General features: G+C 53.7%; 1 protein-coding gene across 16 annotated transcripts in view; it reads right to left on the reverse strand.

Annotated features, from left to right (window-relative positions):
• The window catches only part of Brsk2 (BR serine/threonine kinase 2), a 53298-nt gene extending 29431 nt beyond the window's left edge, over positions 1 to 23867 (reverse strand). For 9 of the 16 annotated variants that reach the window (XR_005879048.1, XR_002382903.2, XM_005064189.4 and 6 more), the window contains exon 1: positions 23701 to 23866. Coding sequence is in view for 14 of the 16 variants with exons in the window: in XM_005064189.4 (XP_005064246.1) it covers positions 23701 to 23794 (94 nt within the window). In the remaining 2 variants the exon portion in view is untranslated. Of the gene's footprint in view, positions 1 to 23700 lie in introns of all 16 variants that reach the window. The other 7 variants (XM_005064186.4, XM_005064185.4, XM_021227651.2 and 4 more) reach the window with 2 other exon arrangements.
• Between the last annotated feature and the right edge of the window lie 576 nt (positions 23868 to 24443).

Below are 24443 nucleotides of genomic sequence, written 5' to 3' on the forward strand. Positions count from 1 at the left end.
CCTATCCCGTACCCCATCTCTAACCAGTCACCCCTTCCCAATCCTCCCAGAAAGCCATCACTCTGCCTAGTCTCCTCCCCTGAGCCTTGTCATTGGTGGACTCCCCTCTCCACAGGTCTTCAGGAACAGCAGGTGTGGGGGAAGCACCTCTCCTCTGGGTACCTGTCTGCATCTACTTGGGTGCATCCACCCTTCCACGACTACCCATGAGGTTGCTCATCTGCCTAGAGGTCACCCTGGGGACCCACTTCAGCCAACTCCTGTCCTAGTCAGAGTTGGTTCAGAGGATGGACAGGAATCAGTTCTGCCCAGGGCAGAGTGTCAGTGGTCAGATGCAGCACCAGGGCAGAGGATGGAGAGGGCAGGCCGAGGTTGAGCAGCCTCCTGGCTGTGCAGGAAGGACTGCGCTGGACTGCTGTCCTTGGTGCTGAATGCAGTAGGCTGGGGGCAATGGTGCTTAGCCTGAGGGGTGGGCAGGGTCCTGCCGTTGGTTAGCACTTGGGTGCAGCACATGAGTGGCTGGCAGCAGTACCCTCTGCAGTTGTTGAGGAGTGAGGTTTATCACAAGGCAGGATGTACCTGAATGCTAACCTCAGACAGCTGATTGATGGGTACACCACCCCCAGTTCAAGTAGAGCCCAGCAGGGGCCACCTGCCTCAACCTTAGGCTTGAGACTAGTGCTCATAAGAACAATGTTTCAAAGGTCACCTGACATCCCCTATAAATGACTAACCTGCCTCTGGAACCAAGTACACCTTACCCTAAGACCCCTGGCTCTACCCACCCTGGGAAGCTCAGCTCCTAGGGCAACCACTATAGCACACGATGACCTATTTTCCTTCACTTCTCTGTAGGCAGCACTGTGGGTGTGTGAAGGGGCAGTGGCTCCCATTTCCCTGAGGTGACAGATGGGACTCACAGCCAGCCTGTGTGGGCTTGGCAGGGGGCGGCCTCATCCTGGGAAAATAGATTGCAATGCAGAGTCCAATGTGCCCTGGCCAGACTGCCCATGACAGCAGCAGGTTAGTCCTTGAGGGAGTGCTTGGTAGGTAAGATGCAGGACAGACACCTGAGAAATGGAGTCCCCACCCTCAACAGAAGGGGGCAGATGTTCTACATCATGCACAGTCTCAGTGACAGCAGACAGCAGATGAAGATCCCTGCCAGCTCACAGTTGCCCTTGGCCATCCTGAGAGAACTCTGCAGGCTCTTCCCAGAGAGCAGGCACCACTAGCAGCCTCATGGTGGTCTCAGCTATGACTGAAGATCACACTCCCAACACACACACGCACACACACACACGCGCACACACACACACACACACACACACACACACACACACACACCAGGGCAGGGCACTGGTACACAGAGCGGACTGGGTTCCCATGTTTTCCTGAAAAACGCCGAGCCTAGAGTTGGAGAGGAAGGTCAGGAGGCAGCAGCCACCCAGCTCCCTGGTCACCATGCTGATAGGACAGGTTGAGGAGACAAGCCCCTTGGGCATAGGTAGCCACAGCTGCCCTATGGGTCAACCTTTCTGGTCTCAGCTCTTCCATCCACTCAGTCACTGTTCCAGCAGACCTTTCCAAGCCCCCAATGAGCCAGCCTGTTGGGGCCACACCGCACACAGGCCCCACTCCAGGCCATGGGCCCCAGAAACATGGCCACCATTAGGGTGCTGCTCTCTAGAGACCCTCCTGTGGAGGGCTGAGGTCTTTATACAACAGTTCTCTGGCCCTGAGCAATGGAGGGAGTGGACTTCACCTCCCAACAACATCCCAGCTGAACCTGTGCGCCAGGACCACAGCTAAAGTAGGGCTACAGATAAGCCATGACTACAGCTAAGCCATGACCACAGCTAAGCTTGGACTGCAGCTAGGTCAATGCCACTGCTAAGCTGCCCCAAGTTCCTAACACCACGGACCAAGAAATGATGGTGTTTGCTACCCTAGACCAGTCAATGTCAGGGTAACCGGTCATACAACAATGATGGAGACTCAGTCCCTAAAGGCCTCCAGATGATGCTAGGACAGCAGGCAGCCATAGGGGGCAGCTAGTCACTGCAGCAATGCCCTGACCAGATCAAACTTTCTTTCACCTCCTCCCCTTCCCAGGCCCCTTCCCGGGACAAGGCTGAGCTATTCTTGAGTGACAGGAGGCAAGGTTCAATAGCATCAGCCTGCTTAGCTCCCCTTCACATCCCCAGCCATAACCACTACCCCAGAATCCTCCCTCTTGGGAGTCCCATAGCTAAAGCACCCCCTGGGTAGCAAGGACACACAATGCTCACTAATCCCAGCTCGACCAATGCCTGGGCACCTCAGGCCAGGACAGAGGGTCAGGGACAAAGGATAAGGGACACTGGCAGTCAGCATGGATACTGGAAGAGGGCAAGGGTCTTGGCCATTTCTTGCCCTTGCTGGATACCAAGATTTTTGGAGTTCTGCGTCTCTCTTCCCTTTTACATGCTGGCAAAGTTCCCACTGCTGGGTTCCCACTCTAGTAAGTGGGTTCCTCATCCTGCCACATTTCTCATGATTCCACAACTCCCCCGCTACCTGCTTGGAGATCAGGGTCCTGAGAGTGAGCTGGAGCTCCCCTGTGAGCACCTCCTCCATGCCTGGCTCTCCCTACTCTTGCCCTACACTGGGACTCATCTGGTGCTAGGGAACCCAGAGTGGGAGGCAGTCTTGAGGGAATGGAGGTGATAGACTTGGTGGAGACAGGGTTGTCATGTACTCATTGCTGATGCCTGCACCCATCTTGAGTGCCAAGCCTCAAATGGGGAATATGGGGGATAGGTGACAGCTTTGGTAAAAGGCCTTTGTACATTGATTCAATATCCCAATGTGATGTATCTGGGTTTGGGGGTACCAAAGACTACCAGTGACCCCCAACACTGGAAAAAAACTAGGAGTTCTTCAAAAATCAGCCCTGCCTACCCTGTAGTGTGAGAGATCACATCCTTTTACAGTGACTTCTGTGTGGAGGCCCAGGGAGCTAACACATGACGCCCCAGCTCACATGCACTTAACACATAACAACACACAGTCCTGTCTCCACAAAGGTTTATTCAAAGACCTTTTTGCTCATTACAATATGACTGCCACCAGCAAATATACCCGCAGTGGCCAGAGGCACTGAGAACTACCGCCAGCCTTGGACATGGAGGACAGAATGTCCCAGCAATGCCACGGTGTAACCAGAACTAGGCTCACACACACCTTCCTTTTAATCATGAAACTCTGTTCTTTTTCTCAGAAGGGGAAGCGGGCTCAGGGCCTGGGGTCACATGCTCAGAAACTAGGTTCACAGGACTTCAGGCCTCATTCTCCTGCCATTGCATCAGTAGTCTAGGTTTCCAGCTGGGTACTGTCCCAAGCATTATCTATCAGTCCAAGCTCAGGGTGTCTACCATGCCTGAACAAAGGGACAGTCAAAAAGCGAGAGAAGACCGAGGGGTCATGTTGTTTATCCACAGTCAACCACATTGGGGAGACAGTCCAGGGACAGCACGGGCAGGAACATAAGAAGCTTGGGGTCATGAGAAGATCCTTGACAGCCACCAGCTGTCAACACAAACAGCACAATGCAGCTGCCAGGTAGAAGGGCCTCTTACCACACAAAGTTGAGCAGTGTAGGAGAGCAGACTTGCCCAGAACTGAGCTGGGGGTGTCCCAAGTCACCAGAAGTCCCTAACTCTCCAGAACCCAAGTTTGGTGGGGTTTCAGGGTTCCAGATTGCTAGACATTGACCCTCCCTCTGCCCCCTGAGAGTGACATTGCTCTTGAGAGAGAGTCTGGCTCTTTAACCACAGTTCTAGAGCCTGCCTGCTGGCCCAGGAAGGCCCTTCAATCTTCTCACCCCCAAGCCCTGACTGGCCCCTCTTCTGATCCTGATGACAGATCATGGCAGGCTGGAAATCAAGGCTTGTGGGCAGAGCGATCAGGATGCCTGGGGTACACACAGGGGAGGGAATTTGGCTCCCAGGTTGGGGGTGCTCAGACCCAGTGGGCAGCTTCAAAGGAAGACTGGCTTGGTGCATGCCTCTCTCTCAGCCGGGCTGTGGAGACTTTGAAGTTGTAGACATCAAAGTATTCATGTTCTCCTCAGCAGCCACACAGCTGTGAGTGCTGAATCGGCCTCCCGAGTCACTCCTCACCTCTCAGCCTCCGCCCCCACAGCTTGGGCATCCGTGTTTCCAAGCCATGGCTGTAGTCAGGATTCCCCAGTGCTGGGGGAGGCTGGCGACAGGGTACAGGCAAAGCTCCTCCACACGGATCCCAAGGACGCCCACCAGTGCGCCAGGGAAGGCACACGTCTCTGGGGAGACAACTGTTCACACTCTGAAAAGGAATCTCTCAAATTAAATTAATTAAGCCCTGACATATTTCACATGCCAGAGGCCCTTTTGGCTGCCTCGGTGTGCTCCTGCCCTCCCCTGCCTATCACTCAAATAAGGGGCAGGGGCCTCCTATTCTTAGGCAAAATGCACCCCCAGTTCAGTGCCCACTAAAGGAGGCTCTGACCCAGGAAGGGAAGGGATGTGGAAGGGGAGAGGGGCATCAGCCTCATATAACCCTCCTGTCCTATATCCCAAGTCCTTCCCAGATAGAGAAGTTGTCTCTGCAGTCTATGGATGGGAAAGAAGAGCTGAGAGCCTGGCTCCACTATAACTTGGTCTGGAAGGACCTGAGTCCCTCCAGCCTTGATGCAGACGACTCTAGGTATCCTTTCCTGGTGGTAGACATCAAATGTGAAGACCCCACACTTGAAGCACCAACAACTCTGCACTTGCTCATCTCATCTCCCACTGAAAGGTGGCTAGGAGCTCACCAAGGAAGAGGCACAGGCAGAGGTCAAGCCAGGAGCCATCCTTATTGCCTAAAGGTAGCTTGGAGGGCTTACATACAGGGTGCCCAGGTCTCTAGGGACAGGCTAGCAAAGGCTCAGAATAGATGGGACAGAATGGCATTTTTGGCCAGGAGTAGCCACAGAGGCATTTTTACCCATCAGGCCACAGTCAGGTGATGATAAGGAGGCCACAGAGCGAAGTTAGAGGAAGGAGACAACTCTTAAGAGGCCTTCCCAACCCAGGCAATGGTGCAGGGTGGGGTGCTTGCAGGTAAACAGTCCTGGAGTTTATAAAATCAGACTTGTAATAGGTAAGCAATGCCACAAAAAGAAAAAATAATAAAATAAAGGCAAATGAGAACTCCAGGAAACACAAAGGACTCAGAGACATGGTAAAAATGTAAACCAACCACATCATGAATATAAAGCATTCATAGTATCAGATAAAAACAAAAACAAAACAAAACAAAAAAACCTACTCAGCAGGCTTCCAGTCCTGACCTCCCACCTCTATGAAAATCATGTCTCAGCAGAGAACCACTAGGCACACGAGTAGTGTTCTTCCAGTGGGTTTCTGTCCCTCACTCCATCTGCCCCATTCTCCTGCTTCTAACAATAAGAACACAGTGAAATTAAATTGATCCATATAATGGGAACATTCTACCAAGTGGCCAAGAAACCCCCTTTGATCCCCTACTTTGGGGGGAGATTAACCCTTTGCCTCTACCCCACTTCTCCAAATGGGCCCCAGTGTTGCATGTTTCCAACAGAGAACTCTCACACCAGGGCCCAGAGGACCCGGGTCCTCTGCATGCATTCCTTTCCAATCAGAGAACGGCAAGATTGGGCAGCAGAGGGAGCCCAGCTCACCTCCACCGGGGGCTTCGGTGAGCTTAAAGCCGGCTGTGTCATCCCTGTGATCTCAACCCTGACAGCAGACAAAGAAAGCAGGGTTTCCCTGCAAGTGGACATGGGGCTTACAGGGGGTCACCCACCACAGCAAGGAGGCGCCCAGCCTGTCAGCCCAGACATGTCCGTTTGTGACAAGTCACTTCACCTCCACTGTCAGCCCAGGAGAGGAGGGCCATGCTTTTACGCACCTGTGAATCATGAGACAAAGGCTCGGGGCTAGAGGGGTCTCAACCTTAGAGCAGCCAGAGGAGCTAAACTCAAGTCCTATCACAGCTGCCTCTCCCTCCCCTTTGTTTGGTACAGTCTCTGGGTACTGGCAGAGAGGAAAGGCCTGGCACCCTTTCATAGAAGCAGGTGACGCCTTTCATTTCCCAACACAGTCAAGGACAGGGTCACTCTTTCCTGTCAACACCAATGCCAGAGGCCCTCACAGACTAAAGGGATCCACCTGGACCCAAGACCTTCTGTAATGTTCTCTTGAGGTGGTCCGTCTGCCCCCAGCACCCTCTAGTGGCCCCATATGGGGACAACCACATTCACAGGGACCATTACCGTGGGGGTTTTGGAGGTCAGATAAGAACCCAGGAAGTGGGAAGGCCAAAATTCCCTGGATTAACAGGGAGGGTAGTGGGTTTAGCATGTCCTTACCTCAGTCATGTCCCAGTGAAGTCATCTGAGGGTAGTAGACTAAAGATTGGAGAGAGCACTGTGCACAGTGGAGTACAGGATCACCAGAGGTGCTTACAGTCAGTAAAACCAACTGGTTCCAGCCTTAGTGTGAGTTGGGATGGCTATGAGACAAATACCCAACCCACCATCCTCCCTGGAGGCCGAGCGAGACCGCCAACCAGGCTTGTGGTAGGCATGAAGGCATATAGGGGAGGATCACACAGTGGCTGCTGGATGAGCTTATATACTATCCTTTGCTCTGTTTGGGGTCCAAGAAGATCCTGACATATATCCAAGTCTGGAGAAAGATAGCCAAATGCCCTGGACTCCACAGACATGGTAGGACACTGTATCTCTGTGTAGTCTGGGTCCCAAGGCCTACACAAGGCAGGTGGGCAGTGTTTGACCTGAGGCAGAAACTACCATAGAATCCTTACCACTGTCTCCAGCTGAGGAAAGGTCTTCCCACTGACACCAGCTCCTTCCTTTTTATCCCCTCCCTGAGATGCCTACTTCCTTGCCACTGGGTCTCACCTAAAGAACCCATACCCCAGTCCGCTGACCTGTTAGGGAAGATGCAGCAGGGAAAACGTACTGGGGGCTAGAGGCCGTGCTCCAGAGGGAAAGTCAGGTAGGGGTTTCTAAAGCCAAACCAGGTTGACAAGTAGCTTCTGGGTACCAAGGCCAGGCTTATAGCCAGTGATGCCCTCCCCCACAAAGGGTGGTGCCAGGCCCAAGGCCTCAGCTCTAGTGCCAAGCTCCCACAGTACTTGGGAATATAACATCTGGCTAGGGCTGTTCTCCCTCCCTGTGCTGAAAGTCCTCACTGTCTTCTCAGGAATTTGCCTAGGCCTGCCGAGAATACCAACTCTCTCTCTGAACTCCTCACGCATCAGTATGAACTTTCACAGACCATTCAATGTCCTATGCGGGGCTTGTCTGAATCTGCATGCATACCCCTAGCCCAGCCTTGAAGCGGCCAGAGTACTGAAGGCTGAGCCTGGGAGTGAAGCCAGGTGGTACTCCACAGCCTAGTTCTACTTGCCAGGTCGGGCCAGGAAACTCTCTGGGGAAGAGGGGAGGAAGGGCTCAGAGACATCTGGGACATAACTATAGATGGGTGAGGTTGGTGTCCCAGGGAGACCTTTTCCCTGACTTCAGGGTGTGAGAGACAGAGTCATGTCCACTATCAAGCTCTCCACCCTAATGTTCACTTCAGCCCAGCAGCTATCTAGATGGTCACATAAAACCCTTCCTAGTCTGCCATTCTGTGCCAGGTATCAGGCTTAGAGGCCCTAAAAAAGAGGATCAGCCCTATTCCAAAGCCCACTCATAAGTCTTGGGGGGTCAATGTCCCTGTCATGAGGTCTTGAGATTACATCCCTCCCTCTTGAATAATCCTTGAAAGATCCCTGTCCCTAAATCCCAGGCACCTCATATAGAGTCCTCCTTCTCTTTTTCCAAACCTCCTTCTGTTGCCATGGTGACAGGAGCAGATAAGGCAGGAGCATTCAAGGCTCTCCTTTCCTTCTTGTCTCCTTTAGGTGGGGCTAGGTTCTGACCCCCACTACGCACCAGTCACTTCCCTAGCCACTAAGTCCTATGAACAGAGTTTCAACTGCCTACTGACTGTGCCCTCACCTGCTGACAGCCAAAAGAAGGGATGCCCAGGTACATCCTGTCTGGGGTCCGTGGATGATGCTTGAACCAGCCGCCAGAGTCAGAGAATATGGCTCCTTTCTATGTCTGCTACCCACCAAACTTCCACAGGTCCAAAGAATAGAGGAGACATCCAGCACCTGCCTGTGCTTTACACTGGGGGCTCTGACCTGTCCAGGACCCATAGCAGCCCAACCGTCCACCAGTGGGCCGCATAGGAGTTAGCTCAGCATCACTCATAGGTTCTCCACATTCTGCAGTGCAGAAAACTAGGCCACCCCTACCATAAGACACCCGAGTCTCAAAAATTAAAAGGGCTGCATGACAAGCAAGTGGCAAGTGGGAAGAGGACATGAACCCATCCCTAGGGGCGTCACAGTTCCTATCTTCTGTTGTGAACTGCTGATGTGCTCCTGAGACTTGCTGTCCAGCATCCCACCTTACCTACATCCTGTAGCATTATCGATAGACTTGACTTATAACAACTGCAAGAATTTCAAACACTCACTTGGTTTTGTACTCAGCACTCATGTATAAGTTATCAGCCAACCAGGAAGGTCTATACAGCCTTTGCCCCCAAAGTGTCCTGTGTTCTTTGCAACTAGAGCCCACTTCCAACACTGTCATGGTCTGCCTTCTGCAACCTCACACACTGCTTCCCATGGCACATTACCCTTGGAGCACCGCATGTACCATGAAGTGACTTCTACAATCCAAACACACATTAGAGTGGCAGGCGAGTGTGAATGGGGACACAAGGCCTGTTGCTCACTAGGACATCACCGGCACCCCTAAGGTTATGGCAGGTGACTCTCCAATGAGACATAGATGACTGGATACCTGAGTTAAGGGACTCCACATGCCCTGTCAAGGAAGCATCATGGAGACACTGTCCTCACCTGCCAATATATCTAGAACAGGGGCCTAGAACAGAGTTCAGAATGCTCCAACAGGTTATCCCCTCAAGCTAAGGGACAGACTTCCCGGGAAGGGGGAGATTCTTTTTTTGTTTGTTTGTTTTTGTTTTTTTGTTTTTCGAGGCAGGGTTTCTCTGTATTGTTTTGGAGACTGTCCTGGAACTCGCTCGGTAGACCAGGCTGGTCTCGAACTCACAGAGATCTGCCTGCCTCTGCCTCCTGAGTGCTGGGATTAAAGGCATGCGCCACCAATGCCCGGCTTGTGGGGTGGGGGAAATTCTTATGTCAAGGAAGATATAAAGGGACAGAGGAATCAGGAAAACCCAGGTACCACACCTGTAGCCTAGGCAGAACCAGCTCTCCAGGGGCCAGGTCACCAGTCTAGCTCTCTCAAAGGCTCTTTTGTTCCTTCCCAACATGGAGTCAACATGAGAAGCAGGCAAAGAGTTTAGCTTGGCCCTTACTCTGTGGATAGGCTAAGGTCTGCAGGTAGATTCAGAGTCAATACTGGTGTGGGTATCTCCCAATGAGACCCAACACCCAAGCCTGACAACTGACTACAGCACTCAGGGGGCTGGCAAGAAGGATGTACTCAAGCTAAGGGACAAGGAAGACATGGGTTCTCTACAGCTGTTTCAATAGCTCTGCCTCAGGGTCTGCCTCAGGCCCCTAGCGTGAACAATGGCATGTGGTACAGGCATTGAACTCCACCTCCCTAAAGCTGGGATTCGAGATGGGCAGGTGAGCCTCCTCAAAGGCACTGAGAGTAGGACAATAAGCATGTGTAATTATGGGAAGCAAGGACTAGACAGAGGAAGCACCCCATAGCAGATGTAAGCCCCGCTGTGAAGGAGGCTCTAGGGAAGCTAGGCTAGGTCTATACTCTCCAGGCCATGAACAGGGTATCACAAATCCTCCATGCTGGCAACAAGGGATAAGCAGACTACAGGGTGTATGTCCCAGGAGAGGATTTGAGAGGCTATGGGGATGTTGGGGGGGGTGTCCTGAGAGCTGGAATTTGTAGCTATAGGTCCCTGGCACATTTCAAAATCTACCATCAATACCCTATGTGAGGGATGGGGGAGAGTTCTATATCTTCCATTCATGGAGGAAGAGGGGTCAAGAACCTATAGCAGGGTGTTAACCTCCATACACACCCCCAGAAGCCCAACAGCAGGAAAGGTTGTCCAAGACCCCACATAGAGGCCTCAGTCCCTCCTAAGGAGTACCATGGGCAACCTCTGCAGTCTCCTCAAGTTGGGCACCTTTCCACTAGCTTCCTTATATGGGGCCTCAGTGCTATGAAACTGGAAATTTCAGGGCACACAAGGAATCTAGCAGGATACCCCCTTGTACACCACTCCGCCATCCATGCTGGGGCCTTAGCCAGTTCTGGGAACTCCCTTCTTGCTGAGGCGCATCCCTAGAGGTGGGTGGGGACCTCCCACTCTAATCCCCGCAGTGCCAGGTGATCACATTACATTTCTATTAACTCGTCTCTGCAATTCAATACTGTAAAATTATCCCAATGAGGTATTTTTTGATGAATCCCTTATCTATTCAGTAATTCAATTGCATGAACCGTTCATCTAAGCTGGTGTCCTAGTTAAGGAAGCCTTGCTCTTCCTCCCTCCCTAGGTGCAGTACCCAGGGAATGGAAGCAGGTGATTAGGCACCTGGCTGAGCTGTTTTCAGAGTAATAGGCCTAGAGACCCCAGAAGAAGAAGGTTGTGAGGGAGCAGCATTTTCCTGGAAGGCATGTTTAGGGTAAAGGTAGAACTGTGAGCAGGGACCAGGTGGAGCCCAGAACACTGAAGGGGGTTAATGCCCATACCTAAGGACCCAACACTAGGAACTCCCACTGGCCTCCATGAGGGTGGGGTCAGATTCCCACCTTTTGCATGCATAACATAGTGTAGCAAAGGAGACACAGCTAGTGACAGTGCTCTGACCAGCAGCTGTCTATCTTTTGAGGGACAGGCAGGATTACAGTGTTGGGCAGTCTGCAATGCTCTGAAGGTGGGGGCCTGGAAGGAGATACTACAGCATTCAGGCCTGACTGTCATCCATTCCCATGCTCCCATGTGTTGGCAGAGCTCTGAGTCCTGTAGCTGCTATCTCCTGCTTTGCACCTGCTAGGCCCCACCCCTCCAACACCCAAGGGATGGGCAACGGGGTTGCCATGGTGATAAGGTTGGGGATGCCTTCCTTGGGAAGCCCCAGGGAATCTCTGACTGTCATCCCACACACAGGCAGACATTAGAGTTCAGACCTTCAAAGACATACCAGTGCTATACAAACACACAAGTGCACACACATACACTGTTGTACATACCTTCATACAGGTCTATATGTACATAGGTACACAAGTCTGCAAAACACAGCACACACACACTGGGGAGAGAGAGAGAGAGAGAGAGAGAGAGAGAGAGAGAGAGAGAGAGAGAGAGAGAGAGAGAGAGAGAGAGAGAGAGAGAGAGAGAGACTCACTCTGACACAGGCCTACAGATCTGCACACACCCTCAAACCCCATCCCAAAGCAGAAGGCTCCAGGTCTCCCCATCTAAGCATCCTGCAGGCTTTTTACTCAGGCCTTCTGACAGCCCAGAAATGGGCCACCTCAATGCTCTCCCAGAAAAACAGCCAGTACTAAGGACAACTTGCAAGACGCAGAGATGCCCATAGCTCCTTCACAATCACCCATTAGTGTCCCTTAGCAGCATTTCCCACAGGCATGTGAGGCCCTGGCAGGTCACTCTGGGCCTTTTCACCAGCAGAACCCTAGTACCTCCTTGAGGAATTCAAGGGCAGAAAAGGTCTCCATCTTTTCAGGGACACTTTGCCTCATTACTACTGGCATCTATGGGTACCAATGGACCAACGTAGGCAAATCTACTCTCTTCATACATATGGGACTCACCTGCTTCTGACTACCTTCATGTCACTTAGCCAATGGTCACCCCATGCATGCCCTGTACTAGCCCTGTTGCAAAGAATCCACCGAGAAGTAAAATAAGACAGAGCCTATGAACCAAGAGAAAGTTGAGGAGTCCAGCTGTTGCCTATATGCCCTTATAGTCAAGGAAGGGATGGCAGTTTTGCCAGTACTATTCTCATGTCCAGGGAAGCAACCTCCCTGGAGGAACCAAACACAGTTCAGGGACCCCTCCCCACACCAGGGGAACATGCTGCCTAGATAATCAGAGAGATGGACAGACAGACCCATGCCTAGCCTTCAACGCCAATGGGAGGCCACAGTCAGGGACGGGAGTCACACTGAACCCTGCAGTCACCTGCTGTCAGGGACAGAAACACTGGCCCCACCCACGCAGCAGTGCCTGCCTGTCCATCCTCAAGCAGGAGGCCAGTAATCTGCAGTAAGGTAATAATAGAATCTGCTTAGTGGGCAGCGGGCAGGAAGGACAGGGAGAGGAGAGAGGCAGCACTTGCCGGCCCACACGCTAGTGCCTCCAAACAGCAGCATCTGTCCCCAAGTATCACTGAGCTAGTGCCCAACCCAGTAACCTGGCATTATGTCTGCCTCAACCACCTCTTCCTCTCCAGGCTGTCACTCAGGCTGGGGGCTGCTTTGTCTCAAGGACTCTGCCTATCCTCATCCCAGTCCCCAGTGGATTCCAGAACTTGAAGTCAGAGCCTTAATTCTGTGCCGTAGGGTCTCCAGTGCCGTGTCTGCCTCCTGGGCAGTAGGCAGGGCCATCTGGCTGGCTCTGTCCTCATATGCCCACTCTGAAGTCCACAGCTCTGGGAGGGAGCCCCGAGGACAGGCTGCGACAGAGGAGGATCAGGAAGGGCGAGGCACTGTGAATGGGAGCAGAGCTGGAAAGCGTGACAGGGAGGGGAGTGGGAACAGAGAAGTGAGACCTGCTAGAAGGAGCTGACCCTGGCACCTCAGGTCCCATAGCCCTGAAAGCCCCCAGCTGCCGGAGGTTAGGAGACAAACCATCTGACCCTGGTGAGCTGAAGCCTGGAGGAAAACGCCATAGGAAACGCAGGTGCTTTCTGAAGGGGTGGGGAAAAGCAATAGCTCTGAAAGCTTCCATCTAGAGAGTGCGTCAAAGCACTTTGGGCAGCCAGACCCAGCCTTGGCAGCAAGAGTGAACCTGGAGGCTGGCAATTACTTGTGGAGATACCCCACCCCCGCCTCAGCCAGGTATCTACCTGCAAGGGACCAGCTTCAAGAGCGTCAGACCAGCACATGCCCCACATGCTGCACTATGGAAAGTGGTGCCCTATCAGCTCAGGGACCCACAAGAATTCTCCCTATGGAATTGCCATCCCATCACTGCAACAAAAGATCCAAAGACAATGGAGCCAGAGGTATAGTCATCATCCTGTCTTTTTGGGCCTAAGAACAACTGCCACTGACCCCAAAGTGACTTAATCAGGCTCTGTGTCCCTCTCCTCCAGATGATGCTAGGGTGCATGAAGGCAGTGCATAGGTCCCAGAGGTGTGTATCGGGGAAAGCAGTGTGTGTGTGGGGGGGGGGAGGCAAAGGCACATCTGCAAACCACTCCTGCCTGCATTTGTCAGTGTCTCTAGGACAGTAAGCCAAGCTCTGGGGCACATTAGGACTACCAAGTGCCTATGCCAAGCCTATAGCATGACCCCTTCCCACAGACACTGGGTTCTGATGTTACTGGGTAGTGTTCCACTTGCAACCTGGGATGGCCCTCAAAAGGTGTTCTCCAAGGATGAGACAGGACGGTGGGTTTGGGTCCTTCCGCTGGGCACAGCTATGCCTACCTTGTCACCCTGTAGCATTTACTGTAATAGTGACACTAATGACTAGTTGCAGGATTTGGTACCCAAAGTCTTCCAATCTGAGATGAGCCTGCTTCTTTATAGACACCCCAGTAGTTTGTCCTTCATGAATCTTTTGGCTCAGCAGCCTCTCCTGAGACCCCCCCCAAGGCCTCTCCTTATTGCAAATGTCACCTGTCTCAAGGCATCCCCATCTCCCAGGTAGCCTGAGGGGGGCGGGTAACAGGAAAGATGGACACTGTGTGCAAGGAACCAGCAGGGCTGGCCTAGAATCAAGCCCTGAGGAAATGAATGACTCAGGCTGGAGCAGCCAGAGGTGAGCACCAGCAACCTCTCACCTCCATGCACCTCCCCTCCTAGGAATCAGCCTGACCTACAGCCAGCCTCTCCTCACTTCATGCCCCAACAGCTACCCAAGGCCATCACATTCCTGCATGTCTTTCATCCTTAGAACTATGAAACAGTGGATACTCAGGAGTGAGGGCAGGGGATAGGCTACATCAGTGGTAGACCTGCCCCAACCCCAAGATACCCATGTGAAGGGCTCTGCCCTCATCCTGCTGCAGTCAGAGCACTCACAGGAGGATGTCCCACCAAGAAGTCAATGTCAGAGTCTGTACCAATAAGAAGCGTTCTCCAGAGTCAGTTGGAGGCCTGCACCTAGCACCCTTGAGCACACAGGCCAGGACCAGCAGCATGAGGTCCAATATGTGTAAGTTTCCACTGGCCCATAGCCAGGTCCATGTCCCAACAGTGGCCCAAGGCCATCACAAAACCCAAAGCCACAGCTGGGAGACAAATCCGGAAATTCATCGGAGACCTCTGAGTCCCTCACACAGCTTGGTACAGCTGAAACTGGGGGATGAAAACCAGCGGCTATCAGAAGCACCCTAGCTCCAATTGCACCTGGCAGAAGTTGTGGGCTTCAGCACATTCTTGCTGGACAGCTCCCAGCTAGCCAGGAGCCAAGGCCCTACTTAGAGCAGGATCTCCACACCAGAGCAGAAGGCCCGAGGCTATCCCACTAGAAAGATTAAGGAACTTGAGGCCTCTGCACCATTTGGGCTTGCCAAAAGTTTCTCTGCACATTAGGGTGGGCAATAGTCACGAGATGCTGGCACCCAGCATCCAAGGGCTCTCAGCACAGGGTGGGCAGGGGTCTAGGGCTGCTCAGGTAAAGGGTAATAGTTCCAGGGACTCCTGAGCCCTAATGCCTCCATGTACATGGACTAACAGCTTGAAGAAAGGTGTACTCTTCTCAATTGTCACAGTTCACAGTTGCATAAATACCCAAGGTACCTTTGTTCTAGACATGAACCCCAACTCGCAGGCACTAAGCTTAGCCTGCTACAACAGCAGTTCCAATGCCAAAGAAAAGAAACATTCTCCAGGGATGCCCATTTCCGTTTCCCAGCATTTGCTAGCTGTCAGGCAATAAGACCTTGCTTGTTGCTGCCCACTGCCTTCCAGCTCCTGACACAGCCAACCTGGGCAGGTTGGTTTGCTTAACTCAGCTCCATGCCTATTGCATCCACTGTCCATCTGCTGGAAATGTAGTGTCCCTAGTGGTGTTCATAAAACCACACTCTGACTGGATGGAAGTCCTTCTCTCTGGAGATGGAAGCTGTATCAGGAGCCAGTGGGCAGTAAGGGGCACTGCTGCTCCTGCATAGCATATATGAAGGCTGTATCTGAGCAGCAACTCTGACATCCAATTACATAGGAGTTTCAAAGACCTGGCCTGAGCTGGGATGCCATCCTTCTACACATACCTCTGCCCTCACCTTCTGAGGTACAGAATGCCCAGAAAGAGGCCACTCATATACACTCCCTTGAGAGGCCCACCCCATTCAGGATTTCTGGAGCAGTAGACCAGCAAATGCAGGCAGTCAGTGGAAGAGGTTCAGACCCAGGAAAGCTCTTTATTCTCATTCCAATGCTGGACCAGCTTCTGCTGCTTTAGAAAGCCAGAGTTACTTCTGGGGTGGTAACAGCTCTGTGATCTGCAGTCTCTGTCTTTCAGATACACACACTGGAACATTACCAGGTAGGATTTGTTTCCAAATAAACAGGGTTAAAGCAAAAATCAAGGCGCACTGCTGGGGGCTGCAGCTGAGAATGTCAGGAAGGGGCACAATGTGTTTTAGAGACCTCTGTAATCCTACCTGGAAATGCCATAATCCAGGACAGACCCAGCATGGGGCACACAGTTTCCATAACTGCCCCAATCCACAGAAATCACACAGGGCTGAGTCTGGGAAGACACCCTTTAAGCTGGAAGCCCATAGCTGACTTGCTGCCCTAAGTCTCCTTCCCCCACTCCCACCATGCTGGAGACAGGGCCAGAGTGAGATGAACTCAATCCAGGAGGAATTCAGGGATTTGCTTGAGACTCCATGAGCACATGACGAGAGACAGAATCAGACCACTCACTCACTAGTCCAGAGCCTGTGAAGGTGGTAGAGGTACCATTCTGTGCCTCAAGAGGCTGGGTCCAGCCAGCATCTCCTTGGCTAGACAGAGATGGCAATAATCCCATCACCTCTCTCTGCCTGCTGCTACATCAACAAGAGCTCCAGGAAAATCCCCTCTGTGGAAGGGCTGAGCAAGCAGTAGGGTTCATCTATCTAGTTTCTCCTCATGTCTCAAGCCCTTTAGCCTGCACACTGCTGACCCTGAGGTTGTCACTGAGCACAGCAGGAGGCACAGAACTGCTCAGTCCCATGTAAGACAGTTCCCCTGGCATCATCTCATTGTCACACACCCACTGCTGTGCAGACAGAGGCACAGAGAAGAAATTCCCTATTGTAGCCTGGTCTCTCAACTAAGCCCTATGGATAGACCTGCCCAGAGACATGGCATGCAAACTATGCCGAAGTTATAACCCCAGGGCTCCCAGATAGTTGCAAACACTACTTGCTGCAACAGGGATGGGGCTTGCCCAGTTCCTCTGGGATAGACCTGCCTTTGGTGGTGGTGGTGGGGCAAGTCAATAGGATCATGCCTGCAGCCCCATCAGCCCTGAAAGAAGGTGGCACAATATGACTACAAAGATTAGAAACCTCACTTGATGATGGTGTGTATGAGGAGATCCAGAAACAGCTATGGTAAAGAGACACTGCCACTCCCAAAACCAGCAAAATTCTGTGCCCCTCAATATTGTCTAAAATGAGAAGGGTTGGCATTCTGCGTATTCAGGTTATACTGACTGAGTAGATATACCCTTAGCACCCAGGCTATGCCAGGCCTTTGTTCACTCTGAAGGGCCCACTGATCACACTAAGACAAGCCAGAGGCTGTGTATGAGAGTGAGGTTGAGTGGGGCTTGCAACTCTTTACCTGGCCACACAAGAGGAAGCTGAACAAACCCTTACCTGTCCAATGGACTCCAAAACCAGAGCATGAAGAACTCCATCTCAGGGACAACCCCAGCACCAATAATCCCTCAAGGTGGCTGCTCTGGACAATATCTTTCCCTTGGTGAGGACTTGTGGTCAGGTCAAGAAAACACTCAGTTGAGGGTAGAGGCCACTTGTTAGGAAAATCAGTATCCAGAAGCCCAGGAACCCAGGAGAGCTTGTAGAAAGTCAGCCCATGTGGCAGTAATCCTACCGAGTCGGCTTCACCCTGGTCAAGGGCTCTTAGATCAGGTTCTCAGGGACCCACAGCCATGTGACTCAACCCAGCAGCCCTACTCCTTGAGCCCAAAGACCCACCAGGCACCACCACCACAACTCTTATCCTGATACTTTCACCCTTGCAAGGGCTGTAGCCAACTCGGGTAACAGGGGCTCCCAGGCCCAGCCGTCTCTCAACAGCCACATTCACAGCCTCCCTGCACAAACCACCCACGGCTGAGTCTCAGCTGACATGCAGCCGCCCCCACCTGCGTCACTAGCATTTAGGCAGCTGTCCAAGCTGCCCTCAAGCCTGCCCAAAGGCCAGGAAGGCCAGCTCTGCTCTCTAGGACCCAGAGTGAGCAGCAGCAGGGTGAATGTGTCTAAGGCATTTCTGTCCCCAAGAAGGCCAAAGAGTTTCTGTGCCAGAGACCCTCCAAGTGAACCTAAGACTCCCAATGGCCCAAGACCAGCTCTGTGCCCTATTCTAGCCATCCCAGAACCACAAGGGCCCAAAATTATCCATTCAACCCTGGTCAGGTTCACAAAGATGCTGTGGCTACCCAGAGAAGACAGTTACATCCTCCCACACAATGAGGAAGTGAAGATACTATCTCACTCTACATGGATTGATCAGCAGCCAAGAAGATGCTGTCAAACTCTAGGCCTGGGGCAAGACCTTAGACCCAGTCTGTGACCATCATGTCAGATCCAACCTCAAAACAGGGGAGGTTTCTTACAAAACAGATGGACTTTTAGGATAATATCCAGCAGGCGGGGCTGGCTCCCAGATGCTGGAATCCAGAACACTGGCCCTTCAGAGACAACAGAACAAGGCCTGGACTAAGCGGGGTGGACTCAGTGGTGGCCACTCTGGCACAATCCCTGCTTTGTCCCTGAAGTCTAAACCAAAGCCCAGCCTCCATCCTGTTCAGAATCCTGGGCAGCATGGCTTGGCCAGCATCTCTGAGCAAGGCCTTGAAGAGGCCTGTGGGTAGTTTGGCCATTTTAGGCTGGGAGCTGAGTCGCTGGGCAAATTAGCAACTAAGCAAGTAAGCTCAGGTCTTACTGCTAACCAAGGAAGCCCACTCACTTACCCATGAACTTCTTACAGAGTACAGGGCAAAACAAGGGACCCCTTCAAACAGAGGAAGCGCAAAGAGACCCTCATCTCCCACAGTATTCCCAAGAAGGGCCATGACAGTCTTACTTGCTCTTACCAGACACTGCATCCAGCTTTGGAGCCTCGAAAAGTTCCAAGGAAACCCCATCCCCAAACCTATTTGTAAATGAGGGCTGAGGCCTAAAGCTCTTCTGCTATAGCCCTCAGAATGATCAGCACAGAATTGCCTCCACTAAGTTCCAAGTGACCATAGGACCCCTAGGCCTGGCCCACAAAGTACAGTCTGTACAACTGGGTGTTAACTTACCTCAGGGACTCTCTGAAAGAAATGCCCAACTAGGTCACTGTGGAGGTGTTCTCACTACTTTGCCAGAGCCCAGACAATGGGTCTTCCTAGTGACTTGAGCCACCCTTAGCTGATGGAGGGCCTTCTTTCCATTGTGTGGTATAGAAGAAGCAAGATACCAAGGTAGGAAGGGGTTAAAGTGACATACTCTCCCCTGGCCCACTCCACAAATACCAGAGAAGAAGCTAGAGCAGATAGATGGTCAGGGCATCAGGACACACTTGACAGGTTGTGTCCAGGAGTGGGCCTGTCTGGTACTGCTAACAGGTGGGGTACAGGCCTTGCCAGTGTCACACTACTGTTCAAGTGACTAGTCACAGAGAAGGCATGTTAAGGGGAGTCTGCACATCAGTGACTCAGACAATGTCTGGCAGGCAGGTAGCGATATGGTGGAACCTGGAGCCCCAGAGCTTCAGCCCACCCACCACCCACTGCTGTGGTGGCTAAGCTGGCCACAGTGGCATTCACCTCTGAGACTGCCTGATGCTCTATCAGAAACAAAGCCTGGGGAGAGGCAGCAAAAGCTGATTCTGCTTCGAGTCTCAGCAAGGGCTAGGCCTGCACATACTTCAGTGTATCTCCACAGAACAGCTGGCTCCACTGCTTCTAGACACACACAGTTCTCCCCTGGGCAATAGCAGGGCAGGACCTAGACATGGCTCACTCTAGAAGCCCACCCTATATAGGCTATTACACCAGGGCTGGGCGAGGGAGGATCTGTGCAGGTACATAGCACACCTTGAGTGGGCACCCATAGTGTATCCTTCCTTCCCAGTACATGCATGCCCCATCCCATGGCAGGAAGCTCATGCGTCCATGAAAGGGCTTTTTTTGTTTTTTTTTTTTTTGGTTTTTTTTTTTTTTGGTTTTTACGAGGCAGGGTTTCTCTGTATTGTTTTTGAGGCTGTCGGTCCAGCCCAGCCTCAAACTCACAGACATCCGCCTGCCTCTGCCTCCCGAGTGCTGGGATTAAAGGCGTGCACCACCACCACCCAGTGAAAGGGCTTTCCTGGTCTTCATCACTGCCTGTAACAAGGCAGAGACCAGGCACACAGGGACACAGATGCACTCTGAACCATCTCAGTGGGCCAGGACAGGATGGTTCCCCCACCTCTATCAAGAGCACTTACCCTTCAAGCACACCTCCTCTTCCCTGGCCTCTGTGATCCACTGCCTGCAGAAAGTTCTCAGAGAGAATGGGAACTCCTGAGCGAGTATGAACTGTGGGAGGAGGTCTGGCAGTGCCCAGGCTTAGCCGTAGACAGAGCTGAGCAGGGCAGAAGAGGGGCAGGATAGCTGCATGACCCATGCAGCTCCCAGACCGGCATGCCACCTGATCTGAGCTCATAACAAGACCCTGGGCAGGAGATAAATCGTTCCCTGTTCCCAATAAGTAGAACTCTAACAGAGTTATAGTTCTGAAGCCACAGTGCCCTCATCTGTACAACTAGGTCAGATGGCCAGAGCCAGATGTGAAAGAAGGTTGTGTGATTCCATGAGGGACTCACATCAGGGGCCAGGAGAACCTGGTGAGTGGTGATCACCAGATACGACATGCCACCCACCTTCAACACTGCAGAAGCCACCAGGCCTTTTCCATTCAGCTCTGGGGGCTCTGGGACTTATTCCACACAGTTTCCCCCATCAGCCCCTCACTAGTCTGGCCCATCTACAGATCCTGACACAGCAGCCACTCACTTGCTCCTGCTTGACTTCAAAAAGTGACCTGGTCCCAGAAGCCACCTTCACTCCTGTTTCTGTTCACCGTGTTGCCCTCCACCCATGAACACCAACATTCCTGATCCTGAGACACCTACTGCCCTGCTACATCCATCTCACCTGTTTCTCTACGCCTGTCTCCCTTATCACCCTCCCATGTCTCTCACCTGCCTCCCCTCGGCCCACACGGCCCACCCTCACAGCTTCTTCTACCCTAAGATTCCCCTGCTGACATAAACCCTTTACTGTTAAAGTTGCCTTTAGTTGTGGTGTTTTAGCACAGCTACAGCAACACTAACAAAGACAGGGTCCTACAGGCCTCCTGGGTTGTGAGTCCATGAAGGCAGAGCTCCAGCATGGGAAGAAGAAAAGTGCCCTGCTCTGCCTCTGGCAGGCAGAGTAGAGGCTACACAATCTATGCAACCCCCCTTCTGTTCCTGATACCACCTAGACTTGAAGCATCTCCCATTTCTCCTCCCAATTCAGTCTCTAGGGGTGTCTTCAAAGGTAGGGACTGTTTCCCATCTTTGCAGGGACCAAGTCTGGAAGGAACTGGGGAAAACACATCTCAGATTAGGGGAAAGTCCTGCAGAGTCTTTGCCAGTAGATTCCTAGCCCAACCCAGGAACACTTGGCCCTGATGTGCCCCCAACTCCTGAACAGCCTCTGTTGGCCAGTCTTCCAAGTACCCCAATGTCCAGCATCTGGACTCAGGTGGATAAATCATCAGAGTACGTACTCAAGGCCTCCAAGGGTAGTTTAACAGGAAAAGAGATGACTGCATGACCACAGCCAACACAGCCAGATGCAGAGGCCAAACACCAACAAAACTGATGAGAAACTCACTGGGTCCAAGCCACCCATGCACACAAGGCTGAGCCACTGCCCAATGGGTGGTCCAAAAGGAGGGGCAGATTGGATGCTCCAGAATCACAGAGAAGCCACATATCCTCTACCCCATCTAACCCCATGGAGGCAACATCTTAAGATCCATCTTCCCATAGGTAATGGGCTTACACTACTCCACAAGGCTCACTGCCACCAGACTATCCCCATTCACAGCCCCAAGAAGCAGCTTATGTGAATAGACAGATGCAAGCAGAAAGAAGCAAGGGTTAGCGTCGAAATGAGCAGGTGGGTAGGAACTGAAAGCCATCTGTGTGTGCGTTCCCATGACATGCAGTCATGCCAGGAGAAACCCTCAGACCAGCATGTAAGCAGGGCAGCAGTGGACAGAGGTCTGGCCTATACTCTCCATCAAGCTTTCCTGGCAAGAAGTCTGGCTCTGCCTGATCCAGGTGTAACATGGTTGAAATACAGAAATTCTGCTGTCATCTGGTGCTAAGGGGCCAGGCCCAACAGATAGAGTCAGGATGACCTTTCAATAGTAGAGAGGGAAGACACACATGATGAACAGTCTCCTTGGATGCACATTTTACACTTTGACAGTCAGAAATCAGGAGAGAGGGTGTGTCCAGAGGGCCCAGGAGCAAGGCTGCTCAGGGCCCTCCTATATCACTGGTCATCATGGTGTCCACTATATAACCATTTAATGCCACAGAGAAAACAGGGAGGCCAGCCCCTACCCACAGAGTCCACAAGGCACCATGCATCACTCACTGCTGTCATCACTTACACACCCAGGGCTTCTTATAACAGCATTTTATTGGTACAATAATTAGATTAGTTCACTGCCTCCTGCATTCTGCTGCTCCAGGCCCTTCACTCACAAACTACAGTTGCTCATCCCAGGAAACATGCATATCCGGAATTCAATAGAACACCAGCTGCCTATGCCTTCCCCTCAACCCTGAGCCCCTTGCTCAGTGCCTTGGTGCTGACTGCTTAGCTTAGGGGTTGACTCCAGGGTGGGAAGATGTAGCTTCTGGGACTCAAAAAACCCATGTGCCTCTGCCTCCATGACATTACAGTTGCAGGCCTCCAAGGTCCCACCTTCTTCCCCAAACATCACCTTCTACACTGCCTCCCTGAAGCCCTGGGGTGCTTCTAGAGGGCCCCCAAGCCCCCACCCGAACCACATTGCATCCTCCCGCTGTCCTCCACTCCCCAGCCTGCACCAGCTCTGGGGAACTTTTCCAAACGGAAAGGAGATGTGGGCAGTGCCAGTCGGACCTTTGGGCAGCCGGAAGACAGGCCAGTCCTGGGAGAAGAAAGAAAATGGCTGAGTCCCAGCCTCCCACAAAGACGACTGTGTGAATGCGCCTGGCTGACCAGATGAGGGGGCTGACTAAACCCAGCCTGCCCCAGAAAGCTGGCCAAATGCAAGGTGGCTGGGTTCTCTGCTGGTCTACAGGAAAGCTGTGCAGAGACGGAACCTACCCAGGGAAAGACAGTGAGGACTCTTGGAGAGGTTTGTCTCTGCTGTAGGCCTAGGTCTGTTCCAACCGTCAGGCAGAGATGTATAGCCCAAGCCCAGGAACTGTCACCCTCTATCTCCCCAGGGAAGCCCAATGTCGCAGACGCTCAGGCTTGAGACTGGGTGCAGAAGAAGGCGCTGTCCAGCTTTCCTAAGGTTCCTGCGCTGTCACCCCCACCTGCGCCCGAGGTCCGGGCTAGGAAAGCCAGGCCAGGACCTGCCGGGCGGTGGCCGCTGCCTGGAGGTGGGGGTCAGGCGGCCGGGACGCAGCTGCTCAGGCAGCATGCCTATTAGCGCGGCAGACGGCAGATGGGCGCCCGCTCGTCCCCCTCCTCCCGCGGCACAATGGGCCGGGCGCTCGCTCGGGCGCACAATGCGGGCCCCGGGCCGCGCACCTGCAGCGGGAATGCCGGGTGCCGCCAGGCCCGGCTCACGCTGCCCCAGTTGCCGTGCGCCCCAGGCCGCGCCGCGTGTCCTTGGGCTGCGCCCGCTCGCCCGCAACCGGTGGGCTGCGGGGCTCCACCACGGAACCCAGGAGTGCGACGGCTGCCGGCGCACCGCCGCCCATTGTTCGCGGCCGCCGGGCCGGGCCTGCAGCATCCCTGCTAAGCGGCCTCCTTCGGCCCCGCCCGGGCGGTCAGCACGGTCTCACCGGCTCCGCGGCCGCGTGCCCGCCCCACACCCTGACCCCTCCCGCGCCCCCAGCCGCCGGCGCGCACACACCTGTCTGCCCCTTGCCCAGCGTCTTCTCCAGCCGGTAGGGCCCCACATACTGCGCGTGCTGCGCCCCGCCGCCGTCCTTCCCCGTCGATGTCATCGCTCCCGGGCCCCGCGCCGGCGAGTGGGCGCCCGGGCGCGCGGGCAGGGAGGGGCCGGCCAGCCGTGCGTCCGAGTCCGCCGAGCGCCGTCCGCGCTGACCCGGCCCGCGGCGCCCCCGGGCGGGCCGCGCTGCTCTGCGCCCCCGCCGCCCCCCACGCCGCGCCCGCCGCACCCGTGCGAGGCCGGGCCGCGGGGATGCCTCTCTGAGAGGATCCGGCGGGCGGGGGCACCAGGCTTCCGCCGCCACCTCCGAGGCCCGCGCCCCGCGCCCCCCAGCGCACGCCCGTCCGCGGCCGTGCAGCCGAGCTCCGCCGAGCAACCGAACCGAGTCGCTCAGCCGAGCCCAGACGAGCAGCCGAGCAGCTTCGAGTGCCGCCGAGCCCCAGCCGAGCCCGAGCGAGCGCCACCGGCCTCAGCTACCATGACAAGTGGTGCTTTCAGCTGTCAATCAGCGGCATGGTCCAATCAGCGCCGCCCGCCTGGACCGCCCCGCCAGTCTCCAAGAGCGCGCTGGGCCGCTAGGCCGAGAAAGGCGAGATTGGGGTGTCGTTGGGGCGGGGGCGAAGTGGAGGCCACGCCAGGGCCAGGAGCCTCCGGACCGTGCTCTAGCTGCCGGGGGGCCTTGCCACTAAAAGGAATGCCTGGGC

Source organism: Mesocricetus auratus, unplaced genomic scaffold (genome assembly GCF_017639785.1).
Source record: "Mesocricetus auratus isolate SY011 unplaced genomic scaffold, BCM_Maur_2.0 Super-Scaffold_4256, whole genome shotgun sequence".
NCBI classification, from domain to species: domain Eukaryota; kingdom Metazoa; phylum Chordata; class Mammalia; order Rodentia; family Cricetidae; genus Mesocricetus; species Mesocricetus auratus.